Source organism: Lichenostomus cassidix, chromosome 2 (genome assembly GCF_008360975.1).
Source record: "Lichenostomus cassidix isolate B80296 chromosome 2, HeHo_3.0, whole genome shotgun sequence".
In the NCBI taxonomy this organism is placed as follows: Eukaryota; Metazoa; Chordata; class Aves; order Passeriformes; family Meliphagidae; genus Lichenostomus; species Lichenostomus cassidix.
In genome coordinates, this window is record NC_139482.1 from 80,867,703 (window position 1) to 80,888,078 (window position 20,376).

Sequence of the window (20,376 nt, forward strand, 5' to 3'; positions counted from 1 at the left end):
ACTACTTTAACGACTTTCTTTTGTCTAACAGCTCTACAAAATTGTTATGTAAAGAAACTGTAGTGACTGGAACTTTCCTTGCTGCTGTGTATTTTTCCTCCTATAAGAGGAAGAAATAACATTAAGGACTCCATGACAAAAGGAAAAAAGAAAAAAAACCCAGATGGTACTGTGTTGCTAAGCAACTTAAAGAAAGATGAAAGAAACCACAGAGCTCTATTTAGGTCTTGTAAAAACTCAAGCAGTAAATACCCACTCCTTTGATCTTGTTTAACCATGATGATGCCTTATTATCCTCTGTTGCTGAAAAGAAAAAGTTCTGGGGACAAATAAAAAAGGTAGTTACAATAGTCCTTGAAAGGTTAGAGATTTAAGAAGGCAGCCTGTCACTAAAGAGTTGCCAAAAAAAACCAGTTTTAACTGCACTGTCCAGCTCAACTAGGATCAAATCTAACATTGTCTATTTGTCCTTCCCCACCTTCCCCAGACCTACATCTCCTTTTACATCTGAAGTCACATAGTACAGCCATGATCAATGCATTTGTGGAACCTGGTGACATTCCTGGGTGTCACATCAGTCTCTATGTTCTCGGCCACCTGTAGATCGATGGCAGTTTCAAATGCATGGGCATTTGTAATTCTTACTCTGGTCCATTGAAAAATAAGCAGCAAAGTGTTTTGGGTCACTGTCTCCATTACAGTGAACAAAGCACTGGTAATGTGTGCAGACAATTTATGTTCTGTGTAGTCAATCTCAGGCAGAATCAATTCTGTTTCGTGGAGGTCTTTATGATGCAGCAGACATGCCTCTGATTATTCATTTGAGCTAGCCAAAGATCATGTTAAAGAAAAAAGAAAAGAAAACAAAAGGGAGTATCTAGAAAGGTTAAGCCTTAATATAGTGTGAAATTAATAGTTTGGGTAACGGCTTCTGCTTTTATTTGACAAAATTTAAAAAGAAGGAAGAAAAAAGGCAAGTTCTGATTAAAAGATACCGTGTCTTAAAATTGCTATAAAATTGCACAGTATATTTTACCTGCACTGAAGACAAATAACCTATGGCTTTCTTAGATATGAGTTTTCATAATACTGCATTAATGGAGTTACCTCAGGCAAAAAGACATATTTGTTTTCCAGTGAAAATATGAATAAGAAAAATATGAGTAAGAGAACAAGACAGATACTCTACTGAGATGCAGTATTTATTTAGGATAGGTGGTATAAAACTCTCAAATACATGTGTATAGCTAGATGATTTGGTGTATGATGTAGCAATCATTGAATTCCTTCATAATGGAAATAATTTGTTTAAATTGAATACTTAGAATATTGTGCCAGATTACAGAAATCCTGTCTGTTGAATCAGGCTTCAGAGTCCACATAAATTACTTGCAAAAATTTTCACAAGTACAGTTCTTTTGTATGTACATCTTTTGTAAGGAAATACCAAGTCCATGCTTTCTTGATGTTTAGGATGGTGTTGCCAATAAACAAGAACAGGGAATAAAATGTTGTATATTCAACGACTTCAATTATAGGATTAGTAAATAGTCTTGGGTATGCAATAGTGAACCACCTCTTTGATTAGCAGTTGAGAACCTGCAGATACACTGTATCTGAAATTACACTATAAACTGCATCTGTAGGTTTTAATATCAAAATTCCTCTAGCTCATTTTTTCATTGTTGAAGTCTTTGCATAGAAATCATTCTACTCAGCTCACCAAGTGCATTTGTGATCTGCAATCCTGCAAAGCCAAATTGAGTTTTTTAAAATGTTCTACATCTCCATCTAAGAGAGAATCTAAATGCAAATACCACATAGATATTTTCATTGTAAGCTATTTTTTTTTAAGGTTTGTAACCTTTTTTTTTATGGTAAGAGATAATGATGGAGTAGCATTTCAGTAAACCAGTAGAAACTATTCCTTGAGAGGCTGTTTCATTAATTGAACAGAAAACATCAAAAAGACATGGTAAATAATTCACTTCCTTAAGAATTCAAGTGATAACACTTTAAATAGATGTTTGAAAAGAAATTTGGTTTTTTGTCAGATATGAAAATTTTGAAAGTTTAGGTTTTTTCCTCTTTAAAAAAAAACCAACAAAAAACAACAAAGAAATATTAATGAAGAAAACACTGAGATTCATTGCAGAAGGAATACTTCCCTGGGAGTAGTGCATCTGACTTTGTCATGTGGCTAAAGATACGAAGCCTTTGGCTATAAATACGAGAAATACATCCTGGAGCAGTAGCTTTAAGGACAGAGGCTCAAAGGAGCCAGACTGGTGCAGGCAATGAGGTGAACTTCCATTTAAATCTTGTCTAGTGACCATGTGTCATAAACCATCTGACAAATGGGTCTCCCTTGAAATCCAGCCTACATTTCAGAAGAACATCATGAAAACTCTGACTGGAGAATAGTTTGACGTACTTGAATTAGTAAATACAAAAGGGGGCAGGGAGGGGAAAGTAACTAGTAATGTTTAGGGGTGAAAGTAAATAATAATATTTATTCTTCAAAAACTTGTTTTTGAAACTTAAAGTGGCAACTCCTTTTTGTGAATGTGTGTTGCTTTTTTAAACTTCTGCCATTCTTCTGCTGCTGACTTCTATTGTAGAGCCATGTTAAGATTGTAACATTATATTGGCCCATCAAACCCTACAACTGTGTTAGATCATTTGAAATGGGTTGTAGGGTTAAGGCAATCCACCTGGGTTGTGAAACAAATTCTGGATTCCTCCATCCTTCTGTTGCTATTATTGGGCTAAGTTTTATTTATGTCAATTAAAAAAAATCCTCTGAGCTTACAATACTTCTGCTAAACAAGCTTTGGTATTTTGTTTCCTCAAAACTGAGAAAAGGAAAAGAAAAAGAAAAAGAAGTATTTGTGTCCTTAAAGATATGACAATACCCACTAAAAATGTCTTATATGAATAATTTTCTTTGGCTTTCCAGCATACCAGGGGCTTTTAAAATTAAATTGCATCGTGATAAGATTAAATTTGTGGGAACTGTGTTCAATGGCAGCTAAAAATATCCAATAATTTCAGTAGGCCATGAATTAGATCCACAGAATATGGGAAAGATGAGCTGGATTACGTCATGTCTCACATCAGCTTGGAAAAATACAGTATTCTTTGTCTTTTCAGTGGATGGAGGCTGGTCTTGTTGGTCATCTTGGTCAAAGTGCTCAGCCACGTGTGGCGGTGGGCATTACATGAGGACGCGCTCCTGCACGAACCCAGCGCCAGCGTACGGAGGGGATATCTGCCTTGGCCTGCACACTGAGGAGGCACTCTGCAACACACAGCCCTGCCCAGGTATGGCCAATCCATTTTTGTTCTTTATGTGCCACTGAATAAGGCATTCCCAGTTAGGCAACATAATGTCCTTGATCTATTATTTAGAAGCAAATAGTTTCTCTCCCTTATTAAGTACACAATCAGCTCTTACATGCTGTAATGCTACAGTAAATCAAGTACTAGCAGAATATGTTCTATAGGACACTACACTACCTCCTTCCTCCCTCTTTAAAAATTAAAATTTAAGTTACCATGTCTGGATCCAGTAAAATTGTGTAATATTTGAAGTGGATTATGCAAACAGTTTATGAGAGTTTTATTACCAATATCACAAAGAAGTGCTTTTGGTACAACACCAAACATTCCAGCAAGCAAATTGCTGAGGTTGATATTCAACATGTGTTATTATTAGGTCCTTCAAGTAGATAGTATTTGCCCTCTTTACCTATAAAACACAAAGCAAACTTTAATGGCCTTTGTAAAATTCCTTCTTCAACTTTGGATGTTAAGGAACAAAGACTTGATCTTTTTGAATGAGTGTGGAGTGCTTAGTACATGAAATAGCTCAGCACTCCAGCTAATTGTATGATATTATGGATCATGCCTTTTTCTGTGACTTTGACTTAGCCTTTTGTCTTATATTAAAGGAAACTAATTCATTTAAAGTGAAATTTAAGTGAGAAATTGAGATTAAAACCACATAAACCTTCATTTATTGATGATTAGTGGATTATAGGCAGCAGGAAAAGGAAAGAAGAAGCTCTGATGCCACGCTCTATTACTTGCTTCCCATAGAGCTCCTAGATTCATGGCAAAAGTTTTCTGCTCATATGATGAGGGCAAAAGCCCCACGAGTTTGAATGGATCATATTACTTGTTATGATTATTTCCTTTTCTAGGCACTACATGTCTTCCAGCAGAATAAAAGTACCTACTTTGTCAAAATTAAAGTAGATGCAACACTCTGTATTGGGTTAAAAAAAAAAAAGCCAAGCATAGAAATCAGTTGCTGATTTGATTTTTTGAGACAAATAGTGTATATTTGTATGTCGAAGTTGCATAGCTACCTTGAAATCCTTAAGGCATTTTCAAAAGGTCATAGCTGGAGTGTTCATTGTGCTAGTATTTTAGCTATTTCTCTTGTTGTGCACTTATTTTCTACCACCATTTTCCTATAAATGACAGTTTGCAAACATTCATAAATAATGTCTTCATCTCATTTTGACCTGCCCATGACCCAAATTTTGCAGCAGACGCAGGGTGGAGGAGGAAGTTGGTTTCATTCATCTTGGTTCAAGAAAGTGGAAACCCTTATAAAACAATAACATTTCAGAGGCTTAAAATGTATTTCTCACATTCTGTAATATTTAATTAATATTTCAATCTCACAGAAAATTTGCCATAGGTTTTTGAAACAGCACATCATTTGCTAGCTGTGAGAATGGCCCTTGCCTCATGTTTACAATATAGGTTTCAAAACTGCTTTTTAGTGCTCTTATTTCACATTGTTATGGGTCAAAAATAACCACAGTGCTGCATAGATCAAGTTTGGACAGACGCCTGAATGCCTGCAGAGCCATTTTCTTGTGGTGAAGACCATGTGAAAAGTGGTTCTTCCTCGTGCAGATCTGAAAGTACCACTGCTGACATTCACTGCTTGAGTGACATGTTAAGTATAAGAAGGGAATAGTAATGACACTTGGAATCTAAGAACAACCAACCAACACAGAAATGCATATGCAAAAATGAAAATGGTTTATAGCTTTTCTTAAGTTGTGAAAAGTGCAAAGAATTTTTGGCATTTGAAATACTACTCTTTTTTTTTTATTCTCCCCCAAACAAAACTAGCAGAAACCTAAACTTTCTGGAATCCTGATACTAAGGATTTGTTGAGGATATAGAGATTTAATGACAAATCCAACTGAAAGTATTCAAGTATGCACTTAAAAGAAAGTAACAGGCTTGTGTCTGCAAAACACATCACTTTTTCTCATCTTTCATTTTAAAAGCTCTGTCGTTGAGTTTTAAGTTTTTCTTTAAATTTATCCAAATGCCATCACAGCAATATGAAAGGAAACACTGCAGTATTGTTCAGTAGTGACTGATTATGGGTAAGTGTAGCCAGTTGCAGTGATGTCTGTAATGTGTTGCATAAACCAGTATTTTATACCTAAAGTATTTACTACTTCTGCAAGAGGTAAAAATGTGTTCTTTCCTTGGATTGGTAACTCATGCATACAAAAAATGGACAAAACAGCTGAGCATTAGGAAATGATTTTGTAATTTTGCATGAAAGAAATTTATAATGTTGTACTGATTAATCTGATCTTTCTGAGGTGCCACCTTCACCAAGGGATCTCTTAGGAACTGCTTTATCTTAACATGGCTTCAAAGGCCCACCAAGACTGTAGGAAGAAGGCATGACATGGAATGAGTAAGCCTTGCCATGTTAGAGGTGAAAAGCAGTTCCAGATTAAACACCTATCCAGTATACCCTCTCTTTTGCACAGAACTGAGGAACAAGTTGAGAGGAGCCTTCCTGAGGTGCAAGAGAGCCTCAGATACTTTGAAGATACAGAAATCAAAGGAATGAGGCAAGATAGCCGAGTCAGTACAAGAGCATGCAAAAGCTATGGGTTCAGTTTCCCAGTGATGGCAGAGGTAGTGGCTCCACAAACAGCATGTGTACAATTTGAAATCATACATCTCTTATCTTGGGTGCCTTACTTCTCTGCAGCTCTCTGAGCCCCCAACAACCTCCTCAAACCACAGGTTTGATATGAGGAGCCACCATTGCAGGGTGAACATCTGTTTCATGCTTGATGTCCCCGCAGTGTGCCAGAGGAAGATGATCAGCTTGACACCAGACCCATGAACTACCTGTCCTGTAGGGTCTGGGTGCACCGTGGGACACACAGAGTGTCTTTATGGGTACCCTAAGGGGCAGGATGAAACAGTAACCTTGCCCAGTCACCCGTAAGTAACTTAGCATAATCCATTGTGTACTCTGAAGTTCCTTTTATATCATGGGATGTTGCTTCTTCGGCGAAGAATCTGGCAGGTCGAAAGCACATTGGACAAGATGGAACTGCAGAGTGCACAAGCCAACAAGATGCATTTAGGATGCCCACATGTTTTTTGGCACCTGCTGTGTATATCCCAATTATACCAGGACTGGACAAGAGTCTTGGCTCTGGCTTAAGCATGCTCTCTGCCATCAGAGAGAACTGGGCCAAGATTTGTAATGATCAACATTCCTTTAAACTTGAATGAGCAGGGCTTTATTATGACTAAATACTTAGGGTAAAGACCCATGTACTTATTTTACTTATATCCAGCAGCTGACACTGGAGGTGATAACAGCAGCTCCTGGATGTTCTTGAGTAAGCAGGAAGAAGCTGTCCATATGCTTGACTCCCACCTCAGATCTCCTACCCCACTGAATTAGGACTGAACTACATTTTGGCATCTGCCTCTGTGCTCCTAGTACCCACTCTGCAAATGAGGCCCTCCCAGGACCTCTCCTAGGAAACAGGAAAGTCAAAGGACAGAGCTGGGTATTTCTGCTACTCACAATAACAAGATCCTATGAGCTGATTATATCATGGTATTTGTCCTGTTGTTCAAAGGAGGCCTCATCCAGACAGTTGCTAGTTGTTCATAAATATCAATATCTTGGTTCCTACCTGAGCTGCTAAGTAAATCCCCTTAATAAAAAACATCTCTTTGTTGGCATTTTTCAAGACTGCAGTCTCAAATATTCTTGCTGGAGTCTGTTAAATTTTAGATGACTGAGAACTTTAACTTCTTTCCTGTGTGAACAATGGGAAAGTAATGAGTAAATATGAACCTGGAATTATACAATGTACTGGAAGGGGCTCCAAAGAGAATAAAACTTTCTTGACTTTCCACCTGGCTGACGGTGGAGAAAAGCTTCCCTAATTCACAAATGTTCTTCAATCTAACTTGAACGAAAATTAGAAAATGCATAGTTTTTCATTTGAAGCAAAATGAAATTTGTAAATTTGCTTCATATTGGCATAAAATCACTTAAAATTTTGAAGCAGAAACAAGTTTGTTTTGGGATACTAGGACTATTTATTCCATATCAAAACCATAAAACCTGTCTCTGTGGGAAAACTGACAGAAAAATGAAGTTTACCTGAGCTCTGTCTTTACTGTATTTGCCAAAGTCAGAAGACTCCTATGAAGGCAAGGGATGCTGAGTGCAGTAAACTCACAGCACCTCATGGGAATGAGATCACTTCACTTCATTTAAGGAAAGTATCTGAGATCACACAGGCATGAAATAAAAATATCTTAATCAAAACTGCGTGAGGAGAGGAAGAAATATAGAAAAGAAATAGAAGGTGACAAACTGAATAGAGAAAAGGAGAATATACAGCCAAGAAATAGACCTGAAATAGCAAAAGCTGAAAAAGAAAACTTAAAAAAGGGTTATCAAGATACTACTATTTTTGTGAATAAATATACATCCTGTTTCAGACTGGAATATAAACTCTTACAGTTCTCAGTGCTGTTTGTTAGGTACATAAAAAAATGCAGTGTCCTCGTCCACCCTAATGACCTAGACTGGAATTAATTCCACAGCAATCACTCTTTCAGTCACCACCACAGAATCATCCAGCTTCTCACTTCCACAGACAAAGACCATTGCAGAAGCCAAAACCATTATATGTCTGCAGCAAATGCACTATCATACTCCACATTTCAGAGACTTTGCCAAAGCTGAACTGCCTTGGTTTTATCAGAATGAAGGAGCTGCCCTCTGCTAGATGGTGGTAGCTGCGGAGGAGACCTTCTAACCTAACCCAGAAATACAAGCTATTTCTCTCTCCCTTAGTGTTCTTGAAACCCTTAATCACAGTGTGTGCATGTGTGTCTCTCTCTGCCTGTTGCAGACAGCTGGTCTGAGTGGTCCAAGTGGTCTGACTGCGACTCGTCTGGCTTCCAGATCCGCACTCGCCAGTGCATCATTCTATTTCCTGTGGGCAGCCAGTGCATGGGCAACACCACGGAGAGCAGAGCCTGTGCTCTGGACTCCAACTTCATACCAGGTGAGATCAGCCACCTCCTTGAAGTATTAGTGAAATCTCTCAAGGTTTCAGGAGTGAGGCATAGCACTGTTCCAGACTGTGCAGATCCATGAGCTGGAGCAGAACTCACCTTTAGCCAGCACAGGGATGTTGGTCTGCTGTGTAGCGATGATGTTGTTAGATCTGGTGTCTACATAAAGATCTGTGCCATGTCACCCAATGCTCTGTGTTGTCCCTATTGTCACTGCCTGGGACTTTGTTTAGTCACTGTCACAGCATTCTGCAGGTCCCTCCCATTCTACTCAGTAGCAGGCATGAGTACAGAGAGAAGTTGAAAGTTTGCTTTTTATGTTAAGTATTTTTGAGACTAGGGTTATTAGAGAAACATTGCTCTAGGTTTTGTGGTTTGCATGTGCAAAATGGGGGCTGTAGTAGTTAATCTGGAAATAATTTCAGAGCGTCTCTTACATTAATAACTGCTCAGAAAGGTAAATACTATTAACTTTGCCTCCAGTCCTTATGTCCCCAAAGACTGCTAAGTACTTGATGGATAGTCACGTTATGTATTATTCTATAGGATTTACTGAAACTCATGACTGTGCTTTTGTATTTAAATCACAGCAGTCATTTAAATCCTCACAACAGTATGGGTGGTCACCATGCACTGCTTTTAACAGTCGGCTTTCTCCCTATGTACATTAAAAAAAGCTAGGGGTCTTTTCACAGGCAGAAAAATTTACGTTTTAATGTATTGTTTGAAATGTAGCTGTGTTTACTCAGTGCAGCAACCTTTTCTTTCTGTGACTGTGCAGTAAACTGTAGAACAATGCAGGAAAGATACCAACAAAGTTAAACACTGTTTTTGTGGATGGTGCATAATGCTTTATCTCACAAATAGTATTTTCCTCTAAAACCAGTTTGAAAAATGTCAGTATGAAAGCAAAAACTCCCACATTGTACTTTTCCCCTGTTCTAAGGCTTTTGAAGCTCTATTAATATTCACATTTTGTGAATCCTCAGCTTAATCCAATATAAATTCTACATCTTGTTTTGGAAAGTAGGCATTTTCAGAATCTGAAACAAGCCACCTCTTCTCTTTCCCTTCTGATTTGTTTGCTGTTCCTCCTTGCATTACCAGTAACACAGCAGATAAGGTCGTGCCCATTATTCTCACCTCAGGGAATCTAGGTTGCTTTCTTCAGTTCACTCAGCTCTCTTCCACTCATCCAGGTCCTCTAACTGAAGGGTTTCCTCCCTAGCTCTTTCCTGAAAAGCCTAATCCCTGCAGAAGTGGCAACATTCCTCTGTTGTAAGAACAGGTCACACAGTACTAACCTTAGCATTCTTGTATCTTTTTCCTCACTTCATTTGTTGCTTGGAAAGCCGTTATCAAAGAACTTAAAATTCTGCTTTTTTGAAATCCAAGTATACTGTGTCAGTTACCCCACTTGTATAAACATGATCCTTGACCCTTTCAGAGAGGTTCAAGGGACTGATTTGTAAGTCAGAACTTCCCTTCAGAGAAGCCATGGTCCAGAAGTAAGGAGTGGAAAAACTTCATTGCCAACGGATTCTTTTTTTCAGATTTTTTTCAGTATTTTTTCAGAATTTTTTCAAAGTCAAAAAGATAAGGATACAGGCTGTAATTACATTTTATTAGTTTACAACTGAGACCTATGAAATTGGCAGTCGTCTTTTTTGGAGATGTGTAAATTCCCACTTTCCACATTAGTGCTAGATGTGACTTTTAGAAGTAATGAGCCCATTTGAACACAAGGTAATTAAACTGTAGTTAATTTTACTATTCATTAAATCAACTCTTTCTCCACAAAGAATTTTTCATGTGCATTTCATCCTTTTAATTCCAGAGGTGTTTTGACGCAAGAATTAAAAATAAGTTTGTGCTTTTACTTGGGAAACCAAGGAACCTGAAGGTGTCATGCGACCTCTCTAATAATTATACCACATATCAAAATAGTTTTTACTTTTAATTTGAAGTGAATGTAATAGAATGAATTTTTAAATCCTTACTATGTAATCTAAATAGAAGTTCTCTGTAATATTTTTTCTCCTTGCCCTAAGTGGTTTATTTATTTTTCCAGAAATATCTGTGGCACGATCCAGCAGCATAGAAGAGAAAAGATGTGGCGGTAAGCTTGTCAGCTCGAGATGTGTATTTGTTTCACCTTTTGCACTCCCTTAGTATTATTCTACCATCTAAATGCTGCATTCTCATTATTTACACTTGTACAGAAAAAAGTAGTTCCTTGTACAGAAAAATGTAGTTACTACAAGATTTCTCATTAAATATCCATCTGTCATTGGTGACCTTTGAGAGTAGAATGTGCATTATTGGTTGTTTGTATTTTCTTCTTTTGTTAGTGTGGCAGTCACCCTTGTACTCAAAAAGAAATATCTATAATAATTTAGTTATCAGAAGGTCAAAATTTGTAATGTTGCTCCACCTTTTTCAGGATAATAAGTCTACAGACCTCTTTCGGACTCCAAATAAACAACAGAAAATGAGCCTGCTAACCTACTTAATAGATCAGACTCTATCTGGGACTCATTTTCAGCTTCATTGCCAGAGACAAAACTAAAAAGTAAACAAAAGGTTCCATTCTGAAGAGTTGTGATGCTAGCAAAACAAATCTTGAAAGGAAAACCTTTTAAAACCACCAAACAAGAAGGAGAAGAAGAAAAATGAACTGGTTTTTTTCTGTGCTGAGCTATCACGCTTAGTCTGTGTCGTCATGGTAATATCTCTGGCCAGTTCCAGTATTCCTCCATGCACAGATAAGCTGCTTTTTTAACCTAATAGAGGACAATGAAAACACAGAGGTTATGCAAGGGTATTTGTGCATATGGTAACTTGTTATGGGAGCCAGGATAATGTTATTTGATTTTTTTACTAATTAGCAGTGGCACTCGTTTTGCCAAGTTCTACAACACTGGGAAACTCTCACAAAGGTGTAGAAGGATATTTCAGTGATAGATTGATATATTGAAGCAGTCAACAGAGTCACCTAAATATTAGTTCGTGTTTCTAAGTACTCAGTAGGCATGTAAAGGTCCTACCTTAGGATTTACAAAATATGAGACCCATGTGCTGCCCCATTTTTCTGTATTGCAGTGAAAAACATCTAACAGAAGTTTTTAAGCCTAGCACCAGTATATCAGTTTATTCATTTGTAAATTTAGGCAACAACAAACAAATTTGCAGCCATGTTAAGATGAAATTTCCACTATGTGCTTCTCAGTGATACTTCTTTCCTAATCAAAAAGCACAGCTCCAGTTCAAAATAACAATGGAAAGCAGCATAATTTGTTTATTTTGAGCTAATCCTAGTGGTGCCATATCTGACCTGGTATCTCTGTTAGTAGCATCAGGGATTGATTATGCTCTAGATTCTCTTCTACAGTTTCATGCAACAATGGACTGCCTCTCAGTTTTAATCCTCTCCATCCTAGGTGGAGATGGTTTCCCATGGTATGATCCCATTGTACTTTTGAAGAGCAGAGCAGATAGGAGAGTTCTGGGCTTTGAGTTGTTGTCTTTGCACTCTCTGGCTGCCATGCTTAAAAATATATTGAGATTTAAGGAGTCCATTTCTTCCTGTTTTCCCCTAAAATGCTACCATTTCTTCTTCACTCCCCCTTGTATAAAGAAAAAATTCTAAGAGCTTGAGAAGGGAACAAACTGGCCAAGATACAAAAAGAAAGGTAACCACCAAAAATCAGAGCAGGGATGGAAAAATGTATGCTGCTGCTTCTGGGATATCCATCCAACAAAAGGGTTATGGAAAACACTTTAGGGAAAGCAGGAAAGTGGTTTAAAGATATCAGGATTTTGTTAGTTCTGCCACAAGTACTTATGTGTAAGAGGAAGAGCTGTAAGAGCAGCAGAGGAGGTGATATTGTATTGTTCACTGAAAAAAAAAAAGCTATGTGTGTACATCATATACATAATTTATATATAACAAGGCTTTGTTAAACAGTCTGAAGAAAAACAAATTATGAACTATTCAAACATATGGAATGCAATTAATTTTTCTTTTATTTGTGTTCTGAACTTGTTTAAGCATCTTTCAAAGATCCTAATACTTACAGATATGTATGGGTATCTAAGATTCTTATAATGGTCTGTCCCTTCAGGGAAGTAAAATGAATTTACTACTGTAGGGATAAACCATTGCAATTGAGATGTTTCAGGGAAACACATGAAAGTGCCCTTATCCTTATTTGAATCACACACTTGTCTACATTTGTCCCCAAGCTGAAGCTTTTATTTCTACTGCCTTAAAATTAAGATGGTTTTCTTCGCTCTGCAGAGTTCAACATGTTCCACATGATCGCAGTGGGATTAAGTAGCTCAATCCTTGGTTGCCTTCTCACCCTGCTTGTTTACACTTACTGCCAGCGATACCAGCAGCAGTCCCACGACGCCACTGTCATCCACCCGGTGTCACCTGCTCCGCTCAACACCAGCATCACCAACCACATCAACAAACTGGACAAATATGATTCTGTAGAAGCCATCAAGGTGAGCACAGGGCTGGGAGCTGCTCTACACACCTAGGCAACATTTCTGCTGTATCAAATGAATGCTCCTTGCTACTTTTCTGCAGTGGCATTTGAGCTCAACTTATGCTGATTGTTAATGACAAAAGTAGATTTCACTTGAGATATTGTAATTGCAGATCCTTTCAGTTGTCAATCCCTGTTAGGCAGGAAGTTGGATTTTGCATGTGCATATAATTTATACAGCAGCCTTTCCTGGAAAAAAGCAGATCACTCAAGTTGTTTTGTGGGATTTTTTTTTCCTAATTGTGTTCCCTAGTGGCTTGTTCAAGAAGTAGGGCCATTAACAATCACCATGGCACCTACTGAGGAAAATCCTTTGGCTCTGATGATCCAGTGTCATGGGCTCTGTTCATCTTCCTACACTGAGTCTCTACACAGGAGACGTATTCGGTGAATGTATTCTGGGTCAGACTCTCAGCTGGTGTTTATACCCAAACTATTCTGTGAAAGAGCAGTACCGATTTACTGAGTCTATAATGATATCCATAGTATTTCATCATTATTCCCAAATTGCTATTTTCTTTTTGTGACCTTTTAAAATAACTCTGCTTTTCAGATCCACTGAATTAAGGAAGGATGGGCATTCTGAAAATACTTAGTTCAGTATCTTCAGGTTACACAGTTTATTCATGCAGCTGCAAAGCTTTTTTGAAAATGAGGATTTTTCTTAAATCCTACCTAGATAATCCAGTTCTTAATTTCTGCATTTTTCTTTCTAATTAAAGACATTTTAATGAAATTCATTAAAAACAGCAAGAAAAGTTTGGATCTTCTTGTCAGCAGTGGAATATGAACCTAATTTAAAGCTTTTCAAATTCCACTAATCATCTCTCTAGATGGCTACAGAAACAAAACAAAAAACCCAATCCTTTGAAATTTCGTATTCTAAATACCCATATTACTTTTTTGGAAAACAGGATTTATGCTCTTAAGGCCTTCAGACATTTCTGCCACTTGAAAATCAGGGAATTAATGCAGTAAAGAGAAACTAATTCTTGTTCAGTAAAAAGATAATAAGTGACTCATTCTAATAGAAGAATTGCATATGTATGATTAAAAAATATTCATAGAATCATAAAATTAGTTTTTTAATATTAGGGGGGGATGCCTGGTTTTATTAAGTAGAATTCTTTTCCAAATGCAAGTTTCTGTAAATGTACAGGTATTTGTCTATGCATTTTTGACTGGCTTACTGTACACCGATATTTACAACAGAGGCTACCTTGGTGAAAGACCACTTAGTGGTTACCTTTCCCATGTCCTTTTCATTTTCTTATTTCCTTTATTTTTTTTTTCTTCTCAGGCATTTAACAAGAACAACCTGATTCTAGAGGAGAGAAACAAGTACTTCAATCCACATCTTACTGCAAAGACTTATTCTAATACCTATTTTACAGATTTCAATAATTATGATGAATACTAATGGGCTTGTGTATTTTTCTGGCCTCCTGTAACTCCCCAGTCCCCAAGGCCTGTGCTACTTGACTGCTCATGTGATTGAGGCTTCAGAGATGAAGTTCAGAGACATTTCAAGCACGATCCAAGCCATCAATGTCCCATTGCTGCCAAAAGCCCAAGCCGCCTGTTTGTGACATGATGTTTTCTTTGCAGAATGCAAGGTTGGCCTTCAGTGTCAGGGGCAGCTGTAGCCCCTCGGTGTTGCTGGACCACTCCTGAGGATTGCATTGCTTTGCTCAGTTTTATAAATTTCCACTCCAATTTCTCTAACAAGTGACTAAGTATTTCCTGAGTTTTAAAAAGAAATAATAATGTTACCCCTTAAACCCATGCCAGGAGTACAAATCTAATTTTCTTTTTAGGCGTTGTCTTTTATCTCCTTGGGGTTTAAAAAGGGAGCTTTGCTGTTAGCCCCCTGTGCAGTCTCCTGAAGCTCACACTGCCAAAAAGAGCTCACAAGGTGCTGGGGATGACAAGAGATGTGGTGGTTTAGTGATCCTCTGCAGCAGCTCTGGGCTCTGTAGTCTGATTTTCCTGGGCTGTAAATCACTCTGGCTGCAGTTCAGCTGCTCAGAGTGCAGAGCAGTACTAAGGCTGTACCAAGAGATACAATCCTGTAATTAACCCGGACACCTCCAGGGTCAGTGGTTTCCAGTCTCGAGCTGAGCCCAGTCACATAGAGCCTTCACATTGCGCAGTTTAATTTTTGAGAGGATGTGGAAGGGCATGTCCCACAGGGAAGCCGAGGGAGGAGGGCAGGTGGGAGAGGCACACTGGGCGGTTTTTCTGTGTGTCCTTAGTAAAGCAGCCTTGCTGCAGCATGAGGGTTTGCTGTGGCATCCCCCAGGCTTCCTCTCCCTGGTGTGTGCGCGTGGAACACGCTTGTCTCTGATGGCTGCGGCACTCACCACCAGGCTGGCCATGGAACAATACAGCTGCACCGGTTTTGGGTGCCACCTCTGGCTCTTGGGGGCATGTAGGCATAATCATAGGTCTGCTTTTTTCTTTCCAGCTTTTACTTTATATGCACGTGTCCGACAAACAAAGCTGGCTCGGAGAGTATTGATATAGTTGCGAAGGGCTGTCACATCTTGCTGCCATGTCTGACCTGCATCAGTCAGCCCCTAAAGTAACATTCTCAAGGTGTTTTAAGTGATTATCTTGTTGGACTTCATTGATGTAAATATTTAAAATACTATTTGAGTTTTAAGTTATCAGTTTTAACTCAGTTTTTAGTGGTAGATGAGGAAACACAAAGTTTTATACCATTTTTCTTTGTTCTGTCTGTCTTCACCCACATTCATGATATTGTTATTTTTGTATTTGAAATTCCAGATGTATAACTAAAAAGAAAATTGCAGGGATTTGAGTCAGATTTTTCAGCATATATAGTAGCAAGGAAGCATTTACTATTCTCAAATAGCAAAGAATTGTGACAAGCAGCTTGTGAGAAGAAATTAAAAGTGAATATTAAGGATTAAAGAATTGGGCTTTCATTTTCTTGCTAGAAACAAAGACCATTGCGCTAGAATACTAGGGAGGTATGCAAGGAGAAGCAGAGTGGAAATGTTTCCATTCTGTTTACAACCCCTGATAATTAGGTTACATTATGATAAGCAAATAGAGAAAGACATGTGCAGATTATAGTGATTCACAACTGTGTAGGAAAAAAAATCAAAAAGTACCAAGAAACACTTAGATAGCAAGGGTAAACACTGTATCCCTGATGGCAGCGAGCTACGTTTTTGAATGGGGATAGATCTGAATGTAGCGCTATGCTTCCAATCTGTTCCGCGGAAAAAGGAAAAAAATTCAAAGTGGTCTTTAAAATGCTATGCAGTAAAATGAACACACATGTACCATCTATGAAGGTAATTAAGATCAGCAGCCTATTTTTTCCAGCTGAATAGTTCCTCCTGTTACTAACTCAGTCAAATAAAAGCACCTCACCTTCGCACCAGCTCATCTCCAGAAAGTATAATAATGCTGGGTCTCTATAATTTGTAATTTTTTACTGTACATTAGATTTGCTTTTCCAGGAATAAATTAGCTGATTGCCCTGGGTAAGAGAAAATTTTCTTTGCGAGAGATAGAGGGGAGAAAAGCTCTCCAAATCATAACCAGTATGGTATTTGAATTACTGTGTTCATGCCAAAAGAAAAATTTTATATTTAAATAAGATAAAATAAAACCTATATTGCTGCTACTGCCAAGAAAAAGCAGCACATGTACATACACACATATGAGCAACATTGTTCCTTTCTGCCCCTGTACTAAGAGCACATTAGTCCAGCTTATGGATTTTATATTTAGACTATTGGTTTTAGACCAATACCTTTAAAACATTTGAACTATGTATTTTTATTTTAACCTTTTTTAATTAAAATTACTGAAATTATCTTTCTTTTTTCCTAACTCTTCAGTAGTTTGAGGTACACCTATCTTTATAGTGATCTATTTTCCTTTTTTTTCATGGATAAATACATATGTTAGATATATGTTATATATGTGGTAATAATACCCTAGGTTAAGTCTGCATGATCCTAGGTAGAAGTGCATTTAGCAGATGCTCAATCTGCTCACACTTCCCTCTCCCAAAGGAATATTTCAGGTGTTCCAGATCTTTGAGCAAGTCCCATGCCAACATGTCAGGAAAGTATTTCTGTTAATTATTTGTCTTTTTCATTTAGCTTCCTAAATTTAATTATTCTATATCACAGGCAGAAATATATTCAAAACTCTATCTGAAGCAGCAGGATAAATATGGAAATTTCACGGCACTTAAATGAGAAAAACTTGATGGCAAGATTTCCTTGTCAACCTAGATTGTGAGACTACAGGTTTTAAAGCCTTTAGATATTTGTGTCTTAGGTAATTTTAGAGGAACCCAGATGCACTGCCTGTATCAGTATTTTCACCTTCTGAGTTCTGTGTAGCTGCCCAGGTAGTTTAGTACAGCTTTTCCTAGTTCATTGAGCAAATCAAAGTGCAGTCTCTATTAATTTTCAACTTACTTTATTTAGCATTTTTTCTAAAACAGACTACACACATTTTGGTGAAAAGCAGATTTCATAGAATTGTTTAGGTTGGAAGGTGTCTAAGATTGAGTCCAACCATTAACACTGCCAAGTCCCCTATTAAAAGATGCCCACTTTGCCATCAAAGGTCTTATTTTTCTTTCCTTCAAAATGTAACAAGTGGGTATTTCCTGCAGTCTTTGTTTAAGCCAATATAGCTCTCACATTTTCTCAAGGATAAAATTCAGTTCTGAAAGCATTGTTCTGTTCTTTGAAAGGGAAAATCAAGTCCCTTAGTCATCAAAATACCCTTAGTCATACTTAAATACCCTTCATCCTTTCGCTTGGATAAAGTGATCTATTCCAGATAAATAATTGTATTACCTCTAATGCCATTAGTTAATATTACTAACCATGTTTACACTGATTGCATAAATTTAAAAATGCTTCTCTATTTTGAATGCAAACAGTTTGGCAGATAAATGAAAGTTCTCAAAGTAAAGCTGTTTCCTTGTGGCCATGCTACATGGAGGGAGGAGGAAGCAAGATTTCCAGTCACATCCTGCACAGGATATACTCTCATTGGCTAGCTCAAACTGCAACTATGCTTTAGTAGACATTTTGTTCTTATTTTTTATGTCTGATACATAGCATATGTCTCTCAATTGCTTAGAAAATGGACTCCTGTGCTTGCAGATGTATCTTGGACTTTGATTTTGGTCTGATGATCTTTATGGCCTTTTTAAGTTTCTCTATGTAGAAGCTTCTCCAGCTGTTTGCAGTCACCTGATGTTGAAGCAGTGTGGTTTGGATAAAACTAATCAAGAGATTTTTGACTAGGATTAAGAATTTCGTAAGAGAGTGGAAGAAAGAATGGGGCTTAAATGGCTTTGATTTCCAGGCTATTAAGCAGTACTGATTAAAGTCTCACATGGGTGTAAGATACTGTGCATTTAGTCAGCTCTACCAGAGCTCCACAGCAACCTCTGGGAAAATACCATGCCAGCGTGCAAATCAAGAGCTACTGAAGCACTTATGTTAGTGAAGAAAGTTCTCAGAGCATCAGACCATATGGCTGCTCAAACCAGAAAAGAAAGAAAGAGGTCCCAGATGCAAGTAAAATGTTAATAGGACTAAATGCTTCAATATTTTTTTCCTCATAATAATAGAATGAATATATTCACTTCTTTAAATGTGGGACCAGTTTTAATAAAATCGGTGCAACATGAGCACATTCCTAATGTTAATTGTATGCATAATGGCTTTGCTGTATGAGATCAATTCTGTAAACAGTTTAGTCCAAGCTTATCTTGCTCTGCTTGAGGCATCAGGCCAATTTTGATTGTAGCTGCCACCAGCATCCTCTCTGTCTCCTCTAGGAAAACGTTTAGATGGGCAGAGTAACATCCTGATGAGGGCTTGTGTCTCTCCACCAACACTGCAGTGAGCCTAGAGATGTACGTCTAATTCTCAGTGTCATTCCCATGCCTAAATTTAGGTTGGCAAAAGCTAGGCTCTTGAATATAATTTTACTCATGACAAAAGTAACCACACCGACATCAATGGTATAGGTGTAACCAGTTACTTATTTTAATGTGTTTACAGAATTGAGCCCAAAATGTATTGCTTCTGCACAAATCCATGCACAGTACAAGATGATTTCAATAGTAAGAAAACAGATTCATTTTAAATTGTTCACAAGCAAATCTGCATCTTGATATCAGGGAATAATATGTGTTCATTGTGTGGGGTATTTGAATTCATTCCTTTCTTTGCTAAATAAATGAATGATAAAACAAGATACTGCTTGACTTCATTTAAAAGCCATTCTTCCAAATAAAGAAGGATTGTGGGATCTGTGGACATTTTCCCTTTTTTCTGTCTACTCTTCTCCACAAAAACGAACCCGTGTGTGGCTGAAATAGCCTTTAGCTAGACTCTTCTGTGTCACTAAATGAATGCTTTGCATTGTGTTGCCATGCAACGACATTCTCTAACTGGGATGGTACAAAGAGGGAAATTTGCAAACCTGGGAGGTTTGGCAGCAATTTCAGCCCCAGCAGAAGCAGGGGTAGGCAAAAGTGAAAACAAAAACGTAGAAGAATGTGACTGAAGGCTTGGCAAACTTGTCAATAAACTCACAGGAATGCAGAGGCTTTTTGGGAACTCCAAGGGTGAGGCTATCTGGACTGTAAGCTCCTGGGTAATCAAGCCAACTAAGTAGTTCAAGAAACAGCAGTCTGATTGCAACAGGTATTTGTGCAAAGTTGAGATTGTTACTCAGAATTGGGTGAGAAATTAGCTGGTGACACTGTCAGCATCAGGTAAAGCAGAAGGGGTGGAAATGCACTCACAAATGGTGAGCGCCACAGTCCAGGTTGCATTTTTGCAATACCTGTGTTGGCAGGAAGGATAAGGGAAGAGGACCATACCTGTAGAGCTGGTGCATGTAGAACTCTTGCATTCTGGACTAGCTCCAGGCTAGTCCCACAGGCTGAACACCCACAACCAGGTAGAGTGTGTGTCCCTTTAGTTTCCCTCATTTAGTAAAGGAAAAAAAGCACCATACAGATGGCATGGTCTGAGACTGCTTCATGGTGCAAGTTAAAGCACACTGAGAGGTGTATTGGGAACTGATAAACCTTTTGTTTCCTATTGGCTTTTTGCATCCAGGTTGGACATTTCTCACGTACTTCTCCCCTTGTCTTCTCTGATTGAGGGAAATTGATCGTAGCTTCTACGCTGCTGAGTATTTATCAATTTGCAGCAGAGATTTTATGCCAGTAGTGAGGTCTGCTAAAAATTTTTACTGTGAAACTGACATCAAGGGCTGTGTGAAAACTGCTACAGTGATACCAAGTCTGTGTTACTGAAACTGGTCTTAAACTGAGGGTACTATAGCAATTCCTCAACTGAAATGATTGTCTGAGCAGAGATGATAATTTTCAAAAAAA

At 38.0% G+C, this 20,376-nt stretch overlaps 1 protein-coding gene across 3 annotated transcripts in view; it reads left to right on the forward strand.

Annotated features, from left to right (window-relative positions):
- SEMA5A (semaphorin 5A) overlaps window positions 1-19,221 on the forward strand; it is a 231,327-nt gene extending 212,106 nt beyond the window's left edge. For 2 of the 3 annotated variants that reach the window (XM_085052160.1, XM_085052159.1), the window contains exons 18-22: window positions 3,154-3,324; window positions 8,229-8,384; window positions 10,466-10,513; window positions 12,695-12,906; window positions 14,251-19,221. In XM_085052160.1, coding sequence (XP_084908286.1) covers window positions 3,154-3,324; window positions 8,229-8,384; window positions 10,466-10,513; window positions 12,695-12,906; window positions 14,251-14,370 — 707 coding nt within the window. In that variant the 3' untranslated portion in view covers window positions 14,371-19,221. The remainder of the gene's footprint in view (window positions 1-3,153; window positions 3,325-8,228; window positions 8,385-10,465; window positions 10,514-12,694; window positions 12,907-14,250) is intronic. The other variant, XR_014850013.1, reaches the window with a different exon arrangement.
- Window positions 19,222-20,376: the final 1,155 nt, after the last annotated feature.